Raw genomic sequence first — 18257 nt, forward strand, 5'->3', positions numbered from 1 at the left:
ACACCAAAAAAACCAAAGAAAGAATTTGGGGTTGTCATTATTATATGATAATATTATATTGGTCTGACCCACTTGAAATCTAATTGGACTGTATGTGTTTGTATGTGGAAGCTGAATTAAAATGATTTTGACACCATTGATTAATAATATCTTCAGTGTAAGTTTTGCATTTCACAAATTCATCCCACAGGCCAGATTGGACCCTTTGGCGTTCTGGATTTGGCCCCTGGGCTGCATGTTTGACACGTGCCATAGAGAAATAGCAGTAGCATCCACTAAGACAAACATGCATTGGACCCCCTACAGTTTGCAATGGATGTTTTAGTTCCCTCCCTGTTCATTTTGTTCACAGTAGACTTTACTGTGTGTCCTGCCACATCTAGAAATATTCTAATATCATACTATTGGTGCGTGTATCAAGAGAAGACAGGAAGCAGAGTATAGACATCTGAAAATCACAAACACTGCCTCCTACTGAAGACCTCAAACACCTAAGATGTATGTGGACTTTTAAAAGTTTAACATGAGTGCCCCCAACAGATTAACATATTTCATCTGAGTCTGAAAGATTCACTTCTTCATATTATGATTTTTTTTTTTTTTTTTTTTTTTTTTTACAGAGTATGCTGCTTCACTCTACCAGCACCAAGAAGCACTAGAAATAGTGCCATATACAACTGTAACAGGTTGATATCACCAAGTGTTTCCATATGAAATAGATCCTTGACTTGGAACTGTGGTATCAAAGGACAGAAAAAGACGACGATTTGATTTTGTAAGACAGGACTTTCAAATCTAAGACAGGAATTGTCCACATATGTACAGTTCCAGAAAGCTGTATGCACTGGAAAAATCTAAATCTTACCAAGTGCATTTTTCACATTTCTAGTCAAAATATCTCATCACACTTAAAATAAAACATAATCACCTAAAGAGCAACTTTTCAGTGAAATCTAAGGACTTATTTTTAGACGATAGATCTTGAAAATGTTATTTCAAGAAATCTTTCCAAGATTATTTTCACTTGTTCCATTGGCAGATTTTTCTTTTGCTTAATTCAAGCAAAAATATCTTGTATTAATTTTCTTTACTTGTTTTTAGAGGGACATTTTATCCAGTGTGTCCTTAGACTAAAATGAGCAGTGACCCCCAAATTCTGAGAGTATCTGCTGGGCAGTGAATTTGCTGTAGGCTTGTTTTTGTTTTTTTTTTTACCAAAACAATGACTCAGTTATCTGCAGTCAGCTGAACTGGGGGCTGTGGAGCAATGGTTAGAGTCCAAGTTGTCAGTCTTTGATTAGTACTTACTGGAGCTAATCGTAATGCAGATGCCACATTTGGGTTGTGCTGTCAGTGCTTGCAGGCAGAGGTCCTTCAGAGCTCAGCATGGACTACATTACAGGCATCACGGGTCAAATTTGTTTTTGGGGTGAAGGGTAAATGTCTGTCGATAACATAAATGTTCTTAAACAGCAACATGGACGTTTTATTCATGGCTTTTATGGAACAGTTCTACAACATGTCAGTATTTTCCTGATTGAATATTCATTAAACATATGTTTAGTGTATAACTAAACAACTGGACATAGATGTAAAGAGGATTAACCTTTTATAAGGCAAGTGACTATTTTTGGTCATTTATGCACACATTACAAGATAGTAACAGCAACAGTTACAGTGAGGACAGCGAGGCAATAATCTCAGGTCAAATGTGGTCTGTAAGGTCCATCTTTGCATGAACAGTGAGTGTAACAGCTTTATTAGGTACCATGAAGTAATGGTACGTATGTAAGGAATGATGTTCAATGTAATAATATGTTGAAAGGTGACTGGATCAGCTCTTATGTTGTTGTAATGTTCTAAAATACATGTTCCTTTCATCTAATGTGTTTTTCTTGTATTTTTTATATTTACTTTTTGCGTGTAAGGAACCAAATATTGTAAATTCATTGACCTTGATTTTCTACATAAAAATATATATATATTTTTTTTAATTTTACAAAAGTAATAAAGTATTGTTAGGTCCTCCAATAACAAACTAAGGCTGAAAATTTAAATTTCAGAGTATTTCTATGAGTGCCCTATAAAGGGTTAATATGTTATAGGAGGAAATGGCTGGTTTGCATATATGCCTGAACGGTTTATTATAGTATAGAGTACAGACATATGGTAACTACAGGTGGAGGTTATCCAAGGCTCTAGCTCTGATTTCCATGAGCTGCTGTAGCATGGGCCTCCAGGCTGTTTAATGGCATGGGCCCATTAAATAAAGGTAAATCTAATCATGAGTCTCTCCAGCCACACAGAACTGTGTGTCACTGCTGGAAGGGGAATGGGTGATGTTACAACGTCATTATGCTGCTTCTGTGACCCCGGCACAGGACAAATGGTTGGAATGAGACTTTAACCTGGTACTTAGACTACTTATCTGGAAACAGCTTTATGATTCTGAAAACTGAGGGAGGTCAGAGATGAGAAGTGCTGAGTTGTAAGAGTTTCTTCTTTTGATGTGTGGTGGGTACCAGAAAAAGCATTACAAGTTCAACCGTCAGTATGAATGAGAGTGAAAACTGCCCTCAGATGAAGTGAGCAAATATTGTTTAACTAAAACAGTTGAATATAGGAATCAATGTAGACATCAAATGTCTTTTTTTACATTAGACACATTCCTTGGATAACCTGATCTGTAAATGACGAGTACTCAGACCACTTATGATGACTGATGGAAATCATTGTTGAAGGACTTCTAACTCCTCATATGGTTTTTTAACCAAATGGGCATATGTGACATGACACATATAGTAGATATGTGGATACATCTGGTCGCCAATCAGACTTATCAGATATGACATTTACAGAAGTACATGCTGCTTCGTAAAGAGCGAGAAAGAGGCACAGCGTGTTGCCCTGAGCACTGATCACGCATGGTAGATAAATATTAATAAATATTGTAAAAATTAAAACCTCTGCTTCTCCTTTAATGCTTATGCAACAAACTGAAAGCAATTTGCAGAAACATCTACTTGTCATTGTAATTGTATTTTTTTCTTTCCTTCCCTAATGTTCCATTTCAAAGAAGCAAATGCACAATACCAAACAGAAGCAATTTGTTTTAAGCAGTTCAGTCATAGTCCTCAATTTAGAAACCTTCCATCAACATATTCTATTAAATCATACTGCAACCACATTAAATCGCTTTTGCAAATTGTGTTAATTTGTTTTACCTTTGTGTATAAAGCTACACTAACTGGGCTGAAATTATGAATGAGAAAATGTTATTTCTGGTGACAGTGTGAACTGTGACAGGGTCACTCTAGACCACCGGTAATTCATGGGGTTGTGTCACACTCACAGCTGTAGTTAGCATCCACCATGGCAGCAGAGTGATGACGGCAGTCGACACAGACCATTGAGCATCAGTCGCTCAGCCGTTCGCCCACCCCAGAACACTTTATACCACCGCTGTCAAATTACACATGTAGACAGAGGCATTGGAGAAGCACTCTGTGTGATTAGTCATTCCACTTGGCAGCTGTATTTTGACACATGCAAAAACAATCACAGTCATCGCCAGTCACAGATGCCCAGATACTGTGTTAAAGCAAGAGACAGGCCAATAAAGTGAACCTAAAGCCATTAAAATATACTGAGTTTGACTGATTTTATACTTGACTGAATAAAACAATTTTAATCCAAGATCTGCTATTTTTTTCTTTTTACTTTTGGGAACGCTGTGCAATTATACATGGGGAATAAATTAAAGTAAAAAGCAACATAAAACTCCTGCAGATCATATGGTTGCAACTGTGTAGTACAAGCAGCATCCAACTTTAAGGGTGCAGCACTATTACCTGTTTATCATACAAGACAATCACCAGGCATTACAACTGGAAAGCTCCTTTTTTTTTGTACAACCTCTTCTGAGCTAAATTTTTCTAGCAAAACAAACATGGCAATTTGTGGACAGGTTTTCCTTTGAACATCTGTCATACTATACAACAATGATAGCCATAATAATCATGTAAATTTAAGTACACATGTAGACACAAACTGCACTAAAATAATCAACAGTCCTATAAACACCAGAACCTGATATGCTCATTTTGAGGTTGTTTACCCCACATTATTGCAATTAATAAGACATTTATTTTGTTTCCTCTTCTCTTCATCAATTGGATGAGTCTAATGACCCCCACAAAGGTGACTAACATTGTTTAGCAGAGAGTGAGAAAGAAAAGAAATGTGGAGGATGATGAATAATAGCCCAGCTGGTCGCGTTAGCTGCAATTAGTCCGTCTGAAGTCCCACAATTATGCAGGGAAAAGCTGACACTCACAATGCCACAATGCTGCTGCTGAATCAATACATAATTGTAATAATTATCATCCTGGTGTCATTTGTGCACACGTCTGACACTTCCCGAAAAGAAGATGGAATTGGATAAACACAGAGGGGTGAATGACACTCTTCAAGTGCAACATTTCAAACAAAAGGTAGCGTGGATACCTGGTCCAGGCGCTGATGGGAGTCCACTCAGGGGTGACGATGAGTCAGCCGAACTACGTAAACCAAACGCGGACTTCAGGACGATCAGAAGGTCCTTTAAAATATTAACATTTATGAGGATAATATTCAATAAAAACCTCTTGAGACGGTAAAGGATGCATATGAATGGCATTTTGTTTTTCCCACTGTGGTCCTATGAAACTGTGATGATACACACTTTGCATTTAGGGGTAAAAAAATATCAGAAAGAGTAAGAGCTTCATTTCATACAATATTTCATTACTGTTCAAAAGGTCATCATTGTCTGCAGTGAATGTTGTGAAAGCAAAAAAGGGAAAGAAATCTGTAGATCAGGTCTCCCTCTAAAAAGAGACTTTATCTCAAGGGACTTCCTGGTTAAATAAAGGGTAAATAGATAAAGCTTGATCAATTCTGGTCCATATGGTCCCTCTTATTTTAACATTAACCCATAAAGACCCAAACAGCCACTGGTGACCAAAAGCATCTACTGAGCTAAACTGTTTAATACCTGTTGATCCACTAATCCTATCCATATATGTCAATAATTGATGTAAAATGTAGTTTATCATCTTTTCATGGTCATCAGATATGATCCATTTGGACATTCAGACGCTCTGTAGTTACCGTGGAAACACCATCATCTTCTACAACACAGGTGTCAAACACGCGGCCCAGGGGCCAAATCCGGCCCACCAAAGGATCCAATCTGGCCCATACGATGGATTTGTGAAATACAAAAATTACACTGAAGATATTAACAGTCGAGGATGTCAAAATCCTTTTAATTCAGATTCCACATACAGACTAATTAGATATCAAGTGGGTCAGACCAGTAAAATACAATCATATTAAACCTATAAATAATGAAAACAGCAAATTTTCTCTTTGTTTTAGTGTGAAAAAGTAAAATTACATGAAAATGTTTATGTTAAAAAACTTTTATTTTACAAAAAATGTGAATAACCTGGAATGTCTTAAGATAAGTAAATGCAATTTTACCAATATTCTGCTTGTTATTAAATGTTTTGTGTATTTGTGATTGTATGTAAGTTGTAATGCACACGTGTAAATGAAAAACTGATAAACTGAGGCATAGTATTGCTAAAATGGCAGTTGTTTTTCTTAAGACATTTCCAGTTGTTCATGTTATTCCGATTTTTGTAGATGTTAACATTATCATAATTTAATTTGACTTTTTTCACTATTATTTTGCTGGTCCGACCCACTTGAGATCATATTAGGCTGAAAGTGACCCCTGAACTAAAATGAGTTTGACACCCCTGTTCTGCAACATTGATATTTGATGAATGACACTGGAAGGATACACTTGTTTTTATGTTCAATTATTGATATCTTTGCTGAAAAATTTCCCTTTCTTCAGTTTTCTCTGTTTCTGATATAATAACCTTCAATTTTAATCTGAGCTTTTATAAACATCTACATGATCAGTCAATTAAATATAGGAAAAATACATGATTTACACTGAAAAAATGCAAAGGATACTATTGCAATCAATGGTGATAAATCACTTAAGGAAGGTTAAATATAGAGAAAAATCCATTTAAGAACTGCCACAGAAGTAGCACTGGGTCTTTATGGGTTAAAATATGAAAGGAAAATTTTCTTATGATGTTTTATGCAAGTCTACACACGACACCAGACTGCATCACTGCACTTGTACCATTAAGGGTTCAAAATAATAAATTTATATGAGCCAGGCTTAGAGATAGATAAGAAGAAAACATTAAGGGAAGGAAAGATCGGGAAATCTTTCTCTCCAGGCAATTGCAAACAACCAGTTACATACTATGGCCTTGATGAACTGGGCTGACAGAGGAAAGCAGACATTTGGAGGGATGAGAAGGAGGACAATCAGTTTATCTCGACCCCCCCAGTTCAGCCTGTATCGCTGCACTGTCCTTCCTCAGACACACTAAATTTGGTTGAACATGAATAAACCTGGGCTACTTTACAATCAGTAGGTCTCCTGTGATTTGGAATACAATTATATTCTTTTTTCCTGGAAAAACTTACAATAAGCAAATATTTAAACAAACTGCACACAATACTTTCAAATAATAAGAGCTTTTCTACTATTTAACATTACTCTTTTCAGGAATTAACAACTTATTAAGAGTAATTTAACTTTTTATTTTCATTATAACTTAACAATCACTAAAGAATTTGTCTAATTTGTCAGGGTATGTGATTGCTTTCTTATTGGACATGAAAGAAATGATTGAGTCAAAGCATAAAATTGGTCATTGTTCTTATCTCTCAAAACAAATGTCAAGCTCCTGCCTGTTGCTTAGTCTTTTATGTTATTCCACTTGATAAAGGTCAATTAAAAAAGCATAACAATTCATTTCTACATAGATATACCAAGTTACTCTGTTTTCAAGCAGAAAAAAAGGCTCCACTGTAGAGAACGGTGGCTGTCTTTTGCTTTATCTTTCTTTCCTCATACTCACTCTGTCATCCCTCAATTAAGGAACGAACCAGCATTGTCTGTGCCCGGGGCTACAGCAGTGCTCTTTAGTATTTTCAGCTTTCACGTTGGGGGAAGAGTCAGACTGGGACCCATTTGCCTCCTCTGTACCCTTGCAAGGTTGCTACTGTGGCAGCACACGACCAGGGGTCCACAGATAATCCTTTTACGTCCCTTTGCCTGCAGGCACTGTACATCACTTTGCAATCATGTTAACCAGCAAAGTCCTCAGCCAAAAGCGGTGCAAATTAACTTGATGTGTTTGGTGATGAGGTAGGAAACAGAAAGACTGGCACAAAAAAGGAAAACGATGTGTTTTTCTTTCTTTCCCTATGGCGTATCTGGTTTTATTTCCCACATTCAAATCTAATTTGTGAGGAGCCGTGGAGATTGGATTGAGCTGATAAAGTGACTTAATTTTCCACAGTTGACTTTTTGTGATCTAACCTTTATGTAAAGCCCCAGGGTCAGGGCTTGTATTATTGTCTTAAGATAACTACAGTGTTGTCAGGACTGCAGGAAACACAGCTGAACTCAGCAGAGATGCAGGAAAAAGCAAAAGGGGGGTACATTTACTGAATCAATGGCATATGCAGACCAGTCTAGTCCGGCACAAATCCAAAAGGAAGGCAGGAAGGAGATGAAGAAACGCTCAGAAGACACTGTCACCGAAAGTGAGGGTGAAGAAGCTGCATGAATACACTGTAAAAAATGACTGTAGAATTAACACCAAAAAGTTGTAAAATTGCAATATAAAAAAACTGTAAGTGACAATACAATGCAAAGTTGTTTATTTGAAAAGGTTTTTGTGTTAATGATTAAATCAAATATAGCTGTAGTTCTTACAGGAAGAGTATGTGAACAAAACCAGATTTGTATGTAGAAATGATGCATTTCTATTGTTTTTAGAAAATAAAACTGTAAATTGAAATACAATGTGGTGCCATTTAAACTGCAAGACCATAGTGTTGAAATAACGATGTATTTGCTTTTTTATAGACATATAAAAAAGTTATAAAAAAGTAAACATTTAACAATGTAACATTTTAAATTTGTAAATTAATGGGTTGGTAGAGTTGGTAGAGCGGCTCATCCAATAACCAAAGGGTTGGTGGTTCAGATCCTGGCTCTGACTGTCTATATGTCAAAGTTTACATGTAAGACACTGAACCCTAAATTGGTCCCAGTAGGACCTGGTGGATTTGGACAGTGCTTTAGACACCATGAAGGTGGAGAAAATGTGCTAAATAAGTGCAGTCCACTTACCATTTAAATCCAATGCTAAATCTCCATGTTTAAAATGTTACATCTACATGTTACTGTAAATATGTTTACAGTTGGATGTGTTTTTTACAGTATTGTTCTGGAAACCACAGCTGCCAGTTTTTTTTTCCATAAAAACAGGATTTTTTTTAATTTTTTTTTTTATTTTTTACAGTGTATTAATGATGGAATGATGGGCAGATCAGATGACAGATGGAAGTGGATCAAAGTGTGGTGCCAGAAGAGAAAAGACAGATAAGGAAAAGAGAGGATATGACAACGAAAAGGAGTTATTTTTAGAAAAGGGGAAACTGGTTTGCACTGTGTGACAAAATCATTGAAAACAACAATAAAACACAATCAGTCCATAACATTAAACATAACAGAGTCCTGCATATGGTTAAAGAGTGCAAATAATTATAAAAAGGCAGTGGGTATAATGCAGCAGATGTATTAATCACACTTATTTTTTTTTTACATGTAGATAAAGGACTGCTGCTAGTTTTATTTAATTTGTCACAGTGATAAGAAAAAAAATAAATAAATAAATACAGACTCACTCCCTAATTGCTGTGTTTGTACATCCCTTCCATTTTTTTATAAGCCCTAACAACATTTTCATCAGACATCAGGAATATGGGCTGGTCTTTAAACTTTAAATAAACTTTAAACACAGTAAGTTTGTGTATAGGTTGTATAATTGAGCATGTGCATGGTTGGGTGTGATAGATTCTGCGCGTTGATTGATTAGATCAGGATTAACCTGTTTGACGTCAGAAACTGCAAACAAATGATCCCATAAAAAGAGAAATCTGTCTGGAAAAAAAGAGAAAAGCTCAGAGCGCAGGGCACAGCCTGAGAGGTCTGGTGAGCTCCACGACTACCCCGTCATTCCAGTTACACTTTGATAGACGAATAGAGACAATCCAGCAGACCAAACCTCAGCGGTGAAAATGCCCCTTTCGAGCAGTTCCACATCTTCTACAAAGAGCATCCGCAGAGCAGCGTCGGAGCTGGAGAGGTCTGACTCCATAACGGTAAGAGGCATCATAAATACGCACAAAAATCAGTTGAGTGTTGTTTTTTTTTAATGTTTGCTTTGCAGTTTTGTTGCATGTCTTTTTTTTTTTTTTTTTTTTTGGCATAAAACCACTGGGGAGTTTTTGCATTACGCACAGAGTTTGGTGAGTTGACCATTACGCACCACCGGCGGCGCCTTTTACGCACTAGACCTTATTCTCAGGTGGAAATGCGCTGCAGCATTTTAAAATTAACACCACAAAATTTATGGCAATTACTGTATAATTCCATTTAGGTCTTTGCTTTGCTTTAAATCACCTTAGGACATGTGGGTGTTCCAATGCGCATCCATCAGTCATTCCTCTGAGTCCAGACTCACGGTCACCACCAAACTTCTGCTTTCTTTCCCCTTCTTTTGGACCAGTCTCCCAGATTTCTAGGTAGACGACAAAGTTTGATCGAGGATGCCCGGAAGGAGCGAGAAGCGGCGGCTGCAGCAGCTTCTGCAGCAGAGGCCAGTGAACAGATCGTATTTGAGGAGGATGATGGAAAAGCGCTCCTCAACCTGTTCTTCACGTTAAGGAACTCCAAGACCCCTGCCCTGTCACGGACCCTCAAAGTTTTCGAGGTGGGATGTCATAAGAAAACTAAAATTAAACTTAAATTTTAACCCTTTCATGCATGAATTATGAGAGCCTTAATTAAGTTTTTTTTTTTTTTTTTTTTTACTGAGTGTTTTTATTCCTCTAAGCATTAAAAAAACGTGATTGACATGTTTTTATGAACCTCTTTTTCGTGGAGTTGCAAAATTGTCCTTTCAGTTCGACACCATGCATTTAATTTTTGAAGAGAAGAAACGTCTTTACTGACATACTGTGTGAAAACTATGAAATAAAAACATTTTTAATGCAGCTAATATGATGTTTTCTCACATTTTAACATACTCTAATACTGGTCATTACTCACTTCATGGAGATAATATGCAAAAAAACAGGAAGGTTTTTTGTTTAACCCAAAAAAAATCCTTTTACTTTTGTCATCATTATGTTTAAAAAAAAACAACAAGCAGCTGATTTACACTCAAACATGTTAGTGCAGATCAAATTTATGAAGAACAGCAAAGTTACAGTAATTATATGAACTACAGTGTATGGGATGATGCATGAGCGTCCACTGTGTTGGCTCATATGGAACTAAAATAACAAAATCCATGAATAGAACAGCTGTAAAATAGCTGTCCACTGTAGTGACCACTGTGCATGAAAGGGTTAAAGTTTTTTTTTTTTTTTTGGGCGGTAAATACGCATTTCTTTTGTTTAAAAAATTATATTCCTTGTATTATTGTTATTTTATCCATCTAAGATACATCTATATTTGTGAGAAATGAATAGACATAACATACAAATCATTATAACTTTATTTGTTTTTTATTTATTTATTTTATGAGGGGAATAAGGATGTTAAAATGTATGAAAGCAGGTTTGTGTCTGTGCTGACTTTCCTGACAGAACTGTTCCACTTCTTACCTTTGTCCAAATAGTCGTCTCACTGTGGGACAGTGTTACACAGTTGTCATCTGAGTTCATGCTTCGTTGTGGTGATTGTGTTTCAGACTTTTGAGGCTAAGATTCACCATCTGGAGACTCGACCATGCCGGAAGGTTAAAGACAGCCTGGGGGGCCTGGAGTATTTTGTCCGTTGTGAGGTTCACCTCACAGACGTCAGTACTCTTATCAGCTCCATCAAGAGGAACGCAGAGGATGTTAAAACAACCAAAGAAGTCAAATGTAACACCATCATAGCTCGCAACAATAAATTATAGCTTTTCCTAAACATCTGTTATGTATTGTAAAAGTCATAACAAAAACAGTCTGACTCCTTTTTGTTTTTTTTGTTCTAGTTCACTGGTTCCCAAAGAAAATCGCAGATTTGGACAGATGTCATCATCTGGTCACAAAATTTGATCCAGATTTAGATCAAGACCATCCTGTAAGTACAGACTTATATAATGACAGAAGATTTTTGTAATTTGGTTCTTATGTTGTTAGACTGATATGTCATAACAGAAAAATGTAATCAGGGTTTTATATATTTGATTTTAACAGGGCTACACAGATCCTACCTACAGAGAAAGAAGGAAAATGATTGGAGACATTGCCTTCAGATATAGACAGTGAGATACAGAGCATTCTCTGAATTTACAACAGACATCCATAAAAAAAAAAAAAAACATGTAAAAGGGTTTGTAAAGTAATGCCACTTTGTCTGCTTATTCTTATGCTCAGTGGTGAGACGATTCCCAGAGTGGAATATACAGAAGAGGAGATTGGCACATGGTAAGAGATGATTATTTTAAATTCTGTTCATATAATGTACACGTGACAGCTGAAGAAATGGAAGAACCATAAAATCAAAATGTAACTGTAACTGCTTTTCATGCAAGCAGTTTGACCATCCTGCTGTTTCATATCAAAACATTGCTGCGTCCATTCACTCCCCACTGAGGTGTTTCTGAGGATGGTGCATGATGTGTCTTTCATGGCTGTTTTGCTAAATTAGTTACAGATAGAGGACACTATCAGAACAGTCAAAGTGTGGCAGCATGAGCTCATTCAAGCACAAAACATAAGAAATAACTTGACGGGAATAATTTGCAAATCAGTTTTATTTTATTTACATTTCTTAAAGCTTTATTTTAACCCATAAAGACCCAAACATCCACCAGCAACCAAAATCATCTACTGATCTAAAATGTCTCATACCTGTTGATCCATTAATTATATCAAAACATGTAAATAATAGTTGTAAAATGCAGTTCGTCATCTTTTCATGGTCATCAGATAAGAGCCATTTGGACATTCAGAGGGTCCGTAATGAATGTGGAAACACCATGATCTTCTACAACATCAATTCACCAGTGAAACCAGTGGAGTTAGATCAATGACAGTGGATGGAGGAGACACTTCTATTATGTTCAGTTAATGATATCTTTGCTGAAAAAGTCACGTTTTGTTGAGTTTCGTCTGTTTTTGATACAATAACCCTCAACGTTAATCTGAGTTTTTATAAACATCTACATGATCAGTAAATTAAATTCAGGAAAATACATGATTTTACTGAAAAAAACTCAAAACACAGAGGGTAATATTATAACTAAATGGTGATAAATCACTTAAGAAAAGTTAAATATAGAGGGAAAAAAATACATTGGAACTGCCACAAAAGTAACACTGGGTCTTTATGGGTTAAATTATTGATATAAAGATGCCCACAAAATTTATTTTTCTGGTCCATTACATTTTTGTGTTCATCACATTCATATTTATTGTCAAATTCCATGTTTTTAACCAGGAGAGAAGTCTACTCAACTCTGAGGGATTTATACGTCACTCATGCCTGCAGTGAACACCTAGAGGCTTTCCGTCTTCTGGAAAGGCATTGTGGGTACAGTCCAGACAACATTCCCCAGTTGGAAGATGTGTCGTCCTTCCTCAAAGGTAAAAACAACCCAACAAATGCAGGTGAACGTACCGTTGAAGAAAAAATTATTAGACCACCCCTTGTTTTCTTCTACAACTAAAGGTACATTTGTTTGGACGAATATAATGATAACAACAAAAACAGCTCATAAGAGTTTAATTTCAGAGCTGATATCTCGACATTTTCCATGTTTTCTTAATAATTACCAAAATCACTTCAGTCCTTACATCAATAGTACTGCCAAAAACAGTGCTTTTAGGCATTTCATGTTTTCTTTTCTGTCTGTTTTAGTCACATGATACACACAGGAGTTAGTACTTGATTGCTTTGTGATGACTTTTGATGGTCTAATATATATATATTTTTTTGCGACTGTACAGTTCATGAATGCACTGTGCACGGATCAAGTGTTAAACTTTGCTTCCATCCTCTTTTTAATACAGAGCGTACTGGATTCCTGCTGCGTCCAGTGGCAGGTCTGCTTTCAGCCAGGGATTTTCTGGCAAGTTTGGCATTCCGGGTTTTCCAGTGTACCCAGTACATCAGACATGCTTCCTCTCCTATGCATTCACCAGAACCGTAAGTACACCTGTACCTCTGACCATATCAGCCAATACTACTGTTACTCCATCCATCCATCCATACATCCAAACATACATACATACATCAGTAGTTTGTTTCCGCAGCATAAATCAAATCCTTTCAGTATTTTTCCTTCAAAAATCAAAAATAGCCGTTAAAGCATTAAAGCTGCAAATGAAAATTAACCCATAACGACCCAGACATCCACCATCAATCAAAACTATCAAGTGATCTAAACTGTTGATCCACTAATCCTATCAATACATGTAAATATTTGTTATAAAATGCAGTTTGTCATCTTTTCATGGTCATCAGATATGACCCATTTGGACGTTCAGAGGCTCCGTAGTTACCATGGAAACACCGTCATCTTCTATATCATTGATTCACCAGTAAAACTCATGGAGTTGGATCAGTGACAGTTGATGAAGACACTGGGTTCATGCTCAGTTAATGATATTTTACTGCAAAAGACACTTTTTCTTTTGCGTTGTCTTGTATTTTTTGTTACCCCTGTCACAACATTTGTCTAGCACAAAAAAAAAAAAAAAAACCTCACTTAGGATAATGATTACAGGTGTACATAAAATGAGATAAGAGTCAGAGTATGAAAGAACACATTTGATAGACCTATAGTTATACCGAATGCAATGTAAGAATACAGTATTGATGCTAATATATCAATTATGTGGAAGTGAGAAGATACAAAGCTCATATAATGACCATTTGTTGTAACTTGTGAGAATAAATTTATTTATTATGATTGTTTCCACCAAGTATAAAGTGCCTTTTTTATCACAACATTGGAATACAATTAAAATCCAGATAAGATAAGATAAGATAAGATAAGATAAGATAAGATAAGTCTTTATTAGTCCCACAAGGGGAAATTCCACATTTACAACAGCAAAGCACCAAAGCACAGAAGAGCAAAAGAAGTGCAAAAACAAAAATAAAGACAAATCAAAAAAGCTGTGTATACTATTTACAGCTGTGCACATGCTGATCATGCCACAGGTTGGATAAGGATGTGTTTGGGTTTAGGAATTTAGGTCAAGTCTGGTCCCATCTGAGACTTAAACTCTTTTTTTCCTTCTCTCTTTCTTAAGTGACTGTGTCCATGAACTTTTGGGCCACGTCCCCATGCTGGCCGATCGCACTTTTGCCCAGTTTTCACAGGTAAATAACAACTACAAGAAAAAAGACAAGAAGATTTATAGGCTATTACATTCTTTGCATTGCATATTTTGGTCAAATCTGTTTCTTTTTTTGCTGTAGAACCTCGGTCTTGCATCACTGGGGGCTTCGGATGAAGATATCGAGAAGCTGTCCACAGTAAGGTTTAATTAAACTGTAAATCACACTGTACAAGGGGAATTCAGGATCCACCACAGAGTTCTTGTTTTTCTCAGGCTCTTTCCCTCTTCTTGTTTTTTCCTGTCAGCTGTACTGGTTTACCGTGGAATATGGGTTGTGTAAACAGAATGGTGAAGTGAAAGCCTACGGTGCTGGACTGCTGTCCTCTTATGGAGAGCTTGTGGTGCGTCCCAACATGTTTCCTCTTACTTTTACTTGAATAAAAACACACAGTTACATTAAATAAAGCTGCTGGCTTCTCCTGGATGTTATGTTTTTTTCCCCTTCTTTTGCTTTAATCCAGCACTCACTGTCGGATGAGCCAGAGAAGAGGGAGTTTGAGCCGGAGGCAGCAGCGGTGCAGCCTTATCAAGACCAGACCTACCAGCCTGTGTACTTTGTTTCCGAGAGTTTTCCAGATGCCAAAGAAAAATTCAGGTACTCTTTTTTTTTTCTTACTCATGTGTGTAGACTAGAGTCAATTCAATACAAATGTAGGAAACATTTGGAGACAGAGAGAGAAAGAAGAAAAAAAACAGAAAGTGAGGGGTTATGCAAGGACAAGGTCATGGAACAGCCAGCCAACCCCTGAGGCCACAAACTTTTGTAGGTCAGCCATAGCAGCCAGAAGACAGCTGTTACTAATGTAGTCCTTCTTACCAAGGCAAAACGCTGCAGTTTTATTTGGCACTAACATCAAATGTTACCCTGCAAAACAAGTAGCTCTAGTGAGTGTTTTGACAGTGTTTGGTCTCTAGAAGAATACAGCATGGGAGTGTTTGTGAAAGCGTAGCAAACATAAATATGAAACAGAGTGGCTTATGAATATCATCATATGCATTGCTTATGTGGTGCTGATACAAGCAGGATATCCCACTTTCTATATGCATATGCAACAGTCTAAACTAAAACAGGGGTGTTGGCTGTGGGATTTCCAACTTTTTCTAGTCAGTAGGAAGTTTTCTCAAGCCAAGAGAAATATTTGGGTTTGCAATATTGCAGATGAGACAGCTTGAAGACATACAGACTTTAAGGATTCAAAGAGGATTTCACCTTTGAGCTCCAGATCACATTAACCCATTAAGACCCAGTGCTACTTTTGTGGCAGTTCCCAAATGGATTTTTCTCTCTATTTCACCTTTCTTAAGTGATTTTTCACCATTTATTATAATATTATCCACTGTAAATTGCATTTTTCAGTGTAAATCATGTATTTTTCCCTATATTTAATTTATAGATCATGGAGATGTTCATTATAGCTCAGAAAATTCAATGGTTATTATATCAAATCAGAGAAAAATTTGCAAAAAGTGACTGGGTTTTACTGCTGAATCAATGTTGTAGAACAAGGGGTGTCAAACTTATTTTCTTTCAGGGGCCCTATTCAGCCCAATTTGATCTCCAGTGGGCCGGACCAGTAAAATAATAGCATAATAGCCTATAAATAATGACAACTCCAATTTTTTTAGTGCAAAAAATACCATTAAATGATGAAACTATTTCTATCCAAAACAAAAAGATGTGAATAACTGGAAAAAACTGAAATTTCTGAAGAAAAATAAGTACAATTTTATCAATGTTATGCTTCAACTTATGATTTCTACATGTGCATTACAGATCAGATCTGCCAAGGCACAAAATAGGCAGAATATTGTTAAAATTGCACATATTTTTCTTTAGATATTCCAGGTTGTTCACATTTGTTCAGGTTATTGACATTTTATTGTTAAAGGATATCAGAATTTAATGTTCTTTGCAATAAATCAAAGAGAAAAAATTGGCGTTGGCATTATTTATAGGCATAATATACTATTTTTCTCACATTAATCCAAGAAGAAAATTTGGAGTCATTATTTCTAGGTTATTATGCTGTAATTTTTGAGTTTGATGCCCTTGACTGTTAATATCGTCAGGGTAATTTTTGCATTTTTGCACTTTGGCGGGCCAGTTTTGGACCCTGCGCCGCATGTTTGACACCTGTGTTGTAGAAGATGATGGTGTTTCCATGGTAACTACGGAGCCTCTGTACATCCAAATGGGTCATATTTAATGACCATGAAAAGATGACAAACTGCATTTTACACCAATTATTTACATGTATTGATAAGATTAGTGGATCAACAGGTATTAAACAGTTTAGATCAGTAGATGGCTCTTTAGGTTTTTTGGGTTAAGTGGAATAATGTCTTTTCTTTTGACCTTTGTGAATCTTCGTCTCTAGGACCTATGTGGCTGGAATTAAGCGTCCCTTCTCTGTGAGGTTTGATCCAGTTCACCAGCAGCATCGAGGTCCTGGACAGCCCGCTGAAGATCCAAGGTGGCCTGGAAAGTGTGAAGGATGAGCTAAAGATGCTAACAGACGCCCTCAGTGTTTTGTCATGATGACGTTTCCGTTCCTCTTCTCTCCGCTGTGTTTTGGACGTCTGATGTGTGACCATTGACCAGTGTATTCACCTCTCTGTAGTGTACCGCCAGTATGATGCTTTTTCTAATGAATCGTCGCTTGTCGTGACTGATAAAGGTTGCAACCATTTGAACCTCAATCTGCAGTGAAGGCAAAGTTTCCAAAGATGTTTAACGCCTCACTGGATGTGGATCCATTTGTGATTTGCAGTGTATAAAAATAATGGGCCATTCATGCTTTAATAGCAAAACTGTGTTGTCTGTTGAGAAATATGTCTAAAATCCAAGGGAAATGTGATCATGAATGTCTTAAAACTAAATGGATATAATATAATTATTTTAAAAATCAAAGAAATATAATGGTGTAATGAGAGATATTAAAGTGTATATCAAAATTATATTTATTTTATTTAGAAAATTGTCTATTTCTGCTGTGTTAAAGGCTTTATTTTCCAGATCTGCTACTTCAGTGTTTGGGTATTACCTTTAAATTTGCTGATTTAGTTCTAATGCTGTTTTTGTCTCATAGTGTAAATGCATAATAAAAGAGATAAAAAGAAAATACTTTGCGCCATAAATTATTAATCACTGTTTCAGTAAGAAGAGATAGAAGTTATGCTTCTCTGACCTCAACTCTTAAGAAAAATACATATTACTATATAGAATTATAACAGATTACCTATTCATTTAATGTAGTGGTTCCCAACCTTTTTTGGCTTGTGACCCCATTTTAACATCACAAATTTCTGGCGACCTCAGACATTCAAAACAGAGAAATGTTTTTTGCTAAAATTATTATTATTATCTTTTTTTTTTTAATCATGTAATAGTTTGCTATACTATGTTGCAAATAAACATTAATTTTAAACAACATTTAGTCTATATAATATATATTATTATGAAGTAAGTAAAGTAAGTAAAGTAAGTAAAGTAAATGAACAGAGGCAGTAAATCCAGGTGTAGATTACTGCACAAAGTGAGAATTTTACTTTCCTTGGTCAGGATATGTACAGTCAGTCCAGCTTGGATTTACAAGGCTGACAATTAATACTGAACAAATAAAAACTTAAACTATGAATTATGAAAGAGCTGCAGCATCTGAAACTGACCACAATGAACATTTGACAGATAAACAGAA

General features: G+C 36.2%; 1 protein-coding gene across 1 annotated transcript; it reads left to right on the plus strand.

The window, feature by feature from the left end:
* The first annotated feature begins 9121 nt into the window (after nucleotides 1–9121).
* Nucleotides 9122–17683, plus strand: th (tyrosine hydroxylase). The gene is given in 14 exon segments (XM_030137487.1): nucleotides 9122–9315; nucleotides 9723–9926; nucleotides 10911–11085; nucleotides 11199–11287; nucleotides 11404–11471; nucleotides 11584–11634; nucleotides 12650–12795; nucleotides 13222–13357; nucleotides 14470–14539; nucleotides 14639–14695; nucleotides 14805–14900; nucleotides 15021–15154; nucleotides 16938–16986; nucleotides 16988–17683. Coding segments are annotated over 14 exon segments (1470 nt in total). The 5' UTR covers nucleotides 9122–9231; the 3' UTR covers nucleotides 17099–17683.
* The last annotated feature ends 574 nt before the right edge of the window (nucleotides 17684–18257 follow it).

This window comes from Sphaeramia orbicularis, chromosome 6 (assembly GCF_902148855.1).
Source record: "Sphaeramia orbicularis chromosome 6, fSphaOr1.1, whole genome shotgun sequence".
Taxonomy (NCBI): domain Eukaryota; kingdom Metazoa; phylum Chordata; class Actinopteri; order Kurtiformes; family Apogonidae; genus Sphaeramia; species Sphaeramia orbicularis.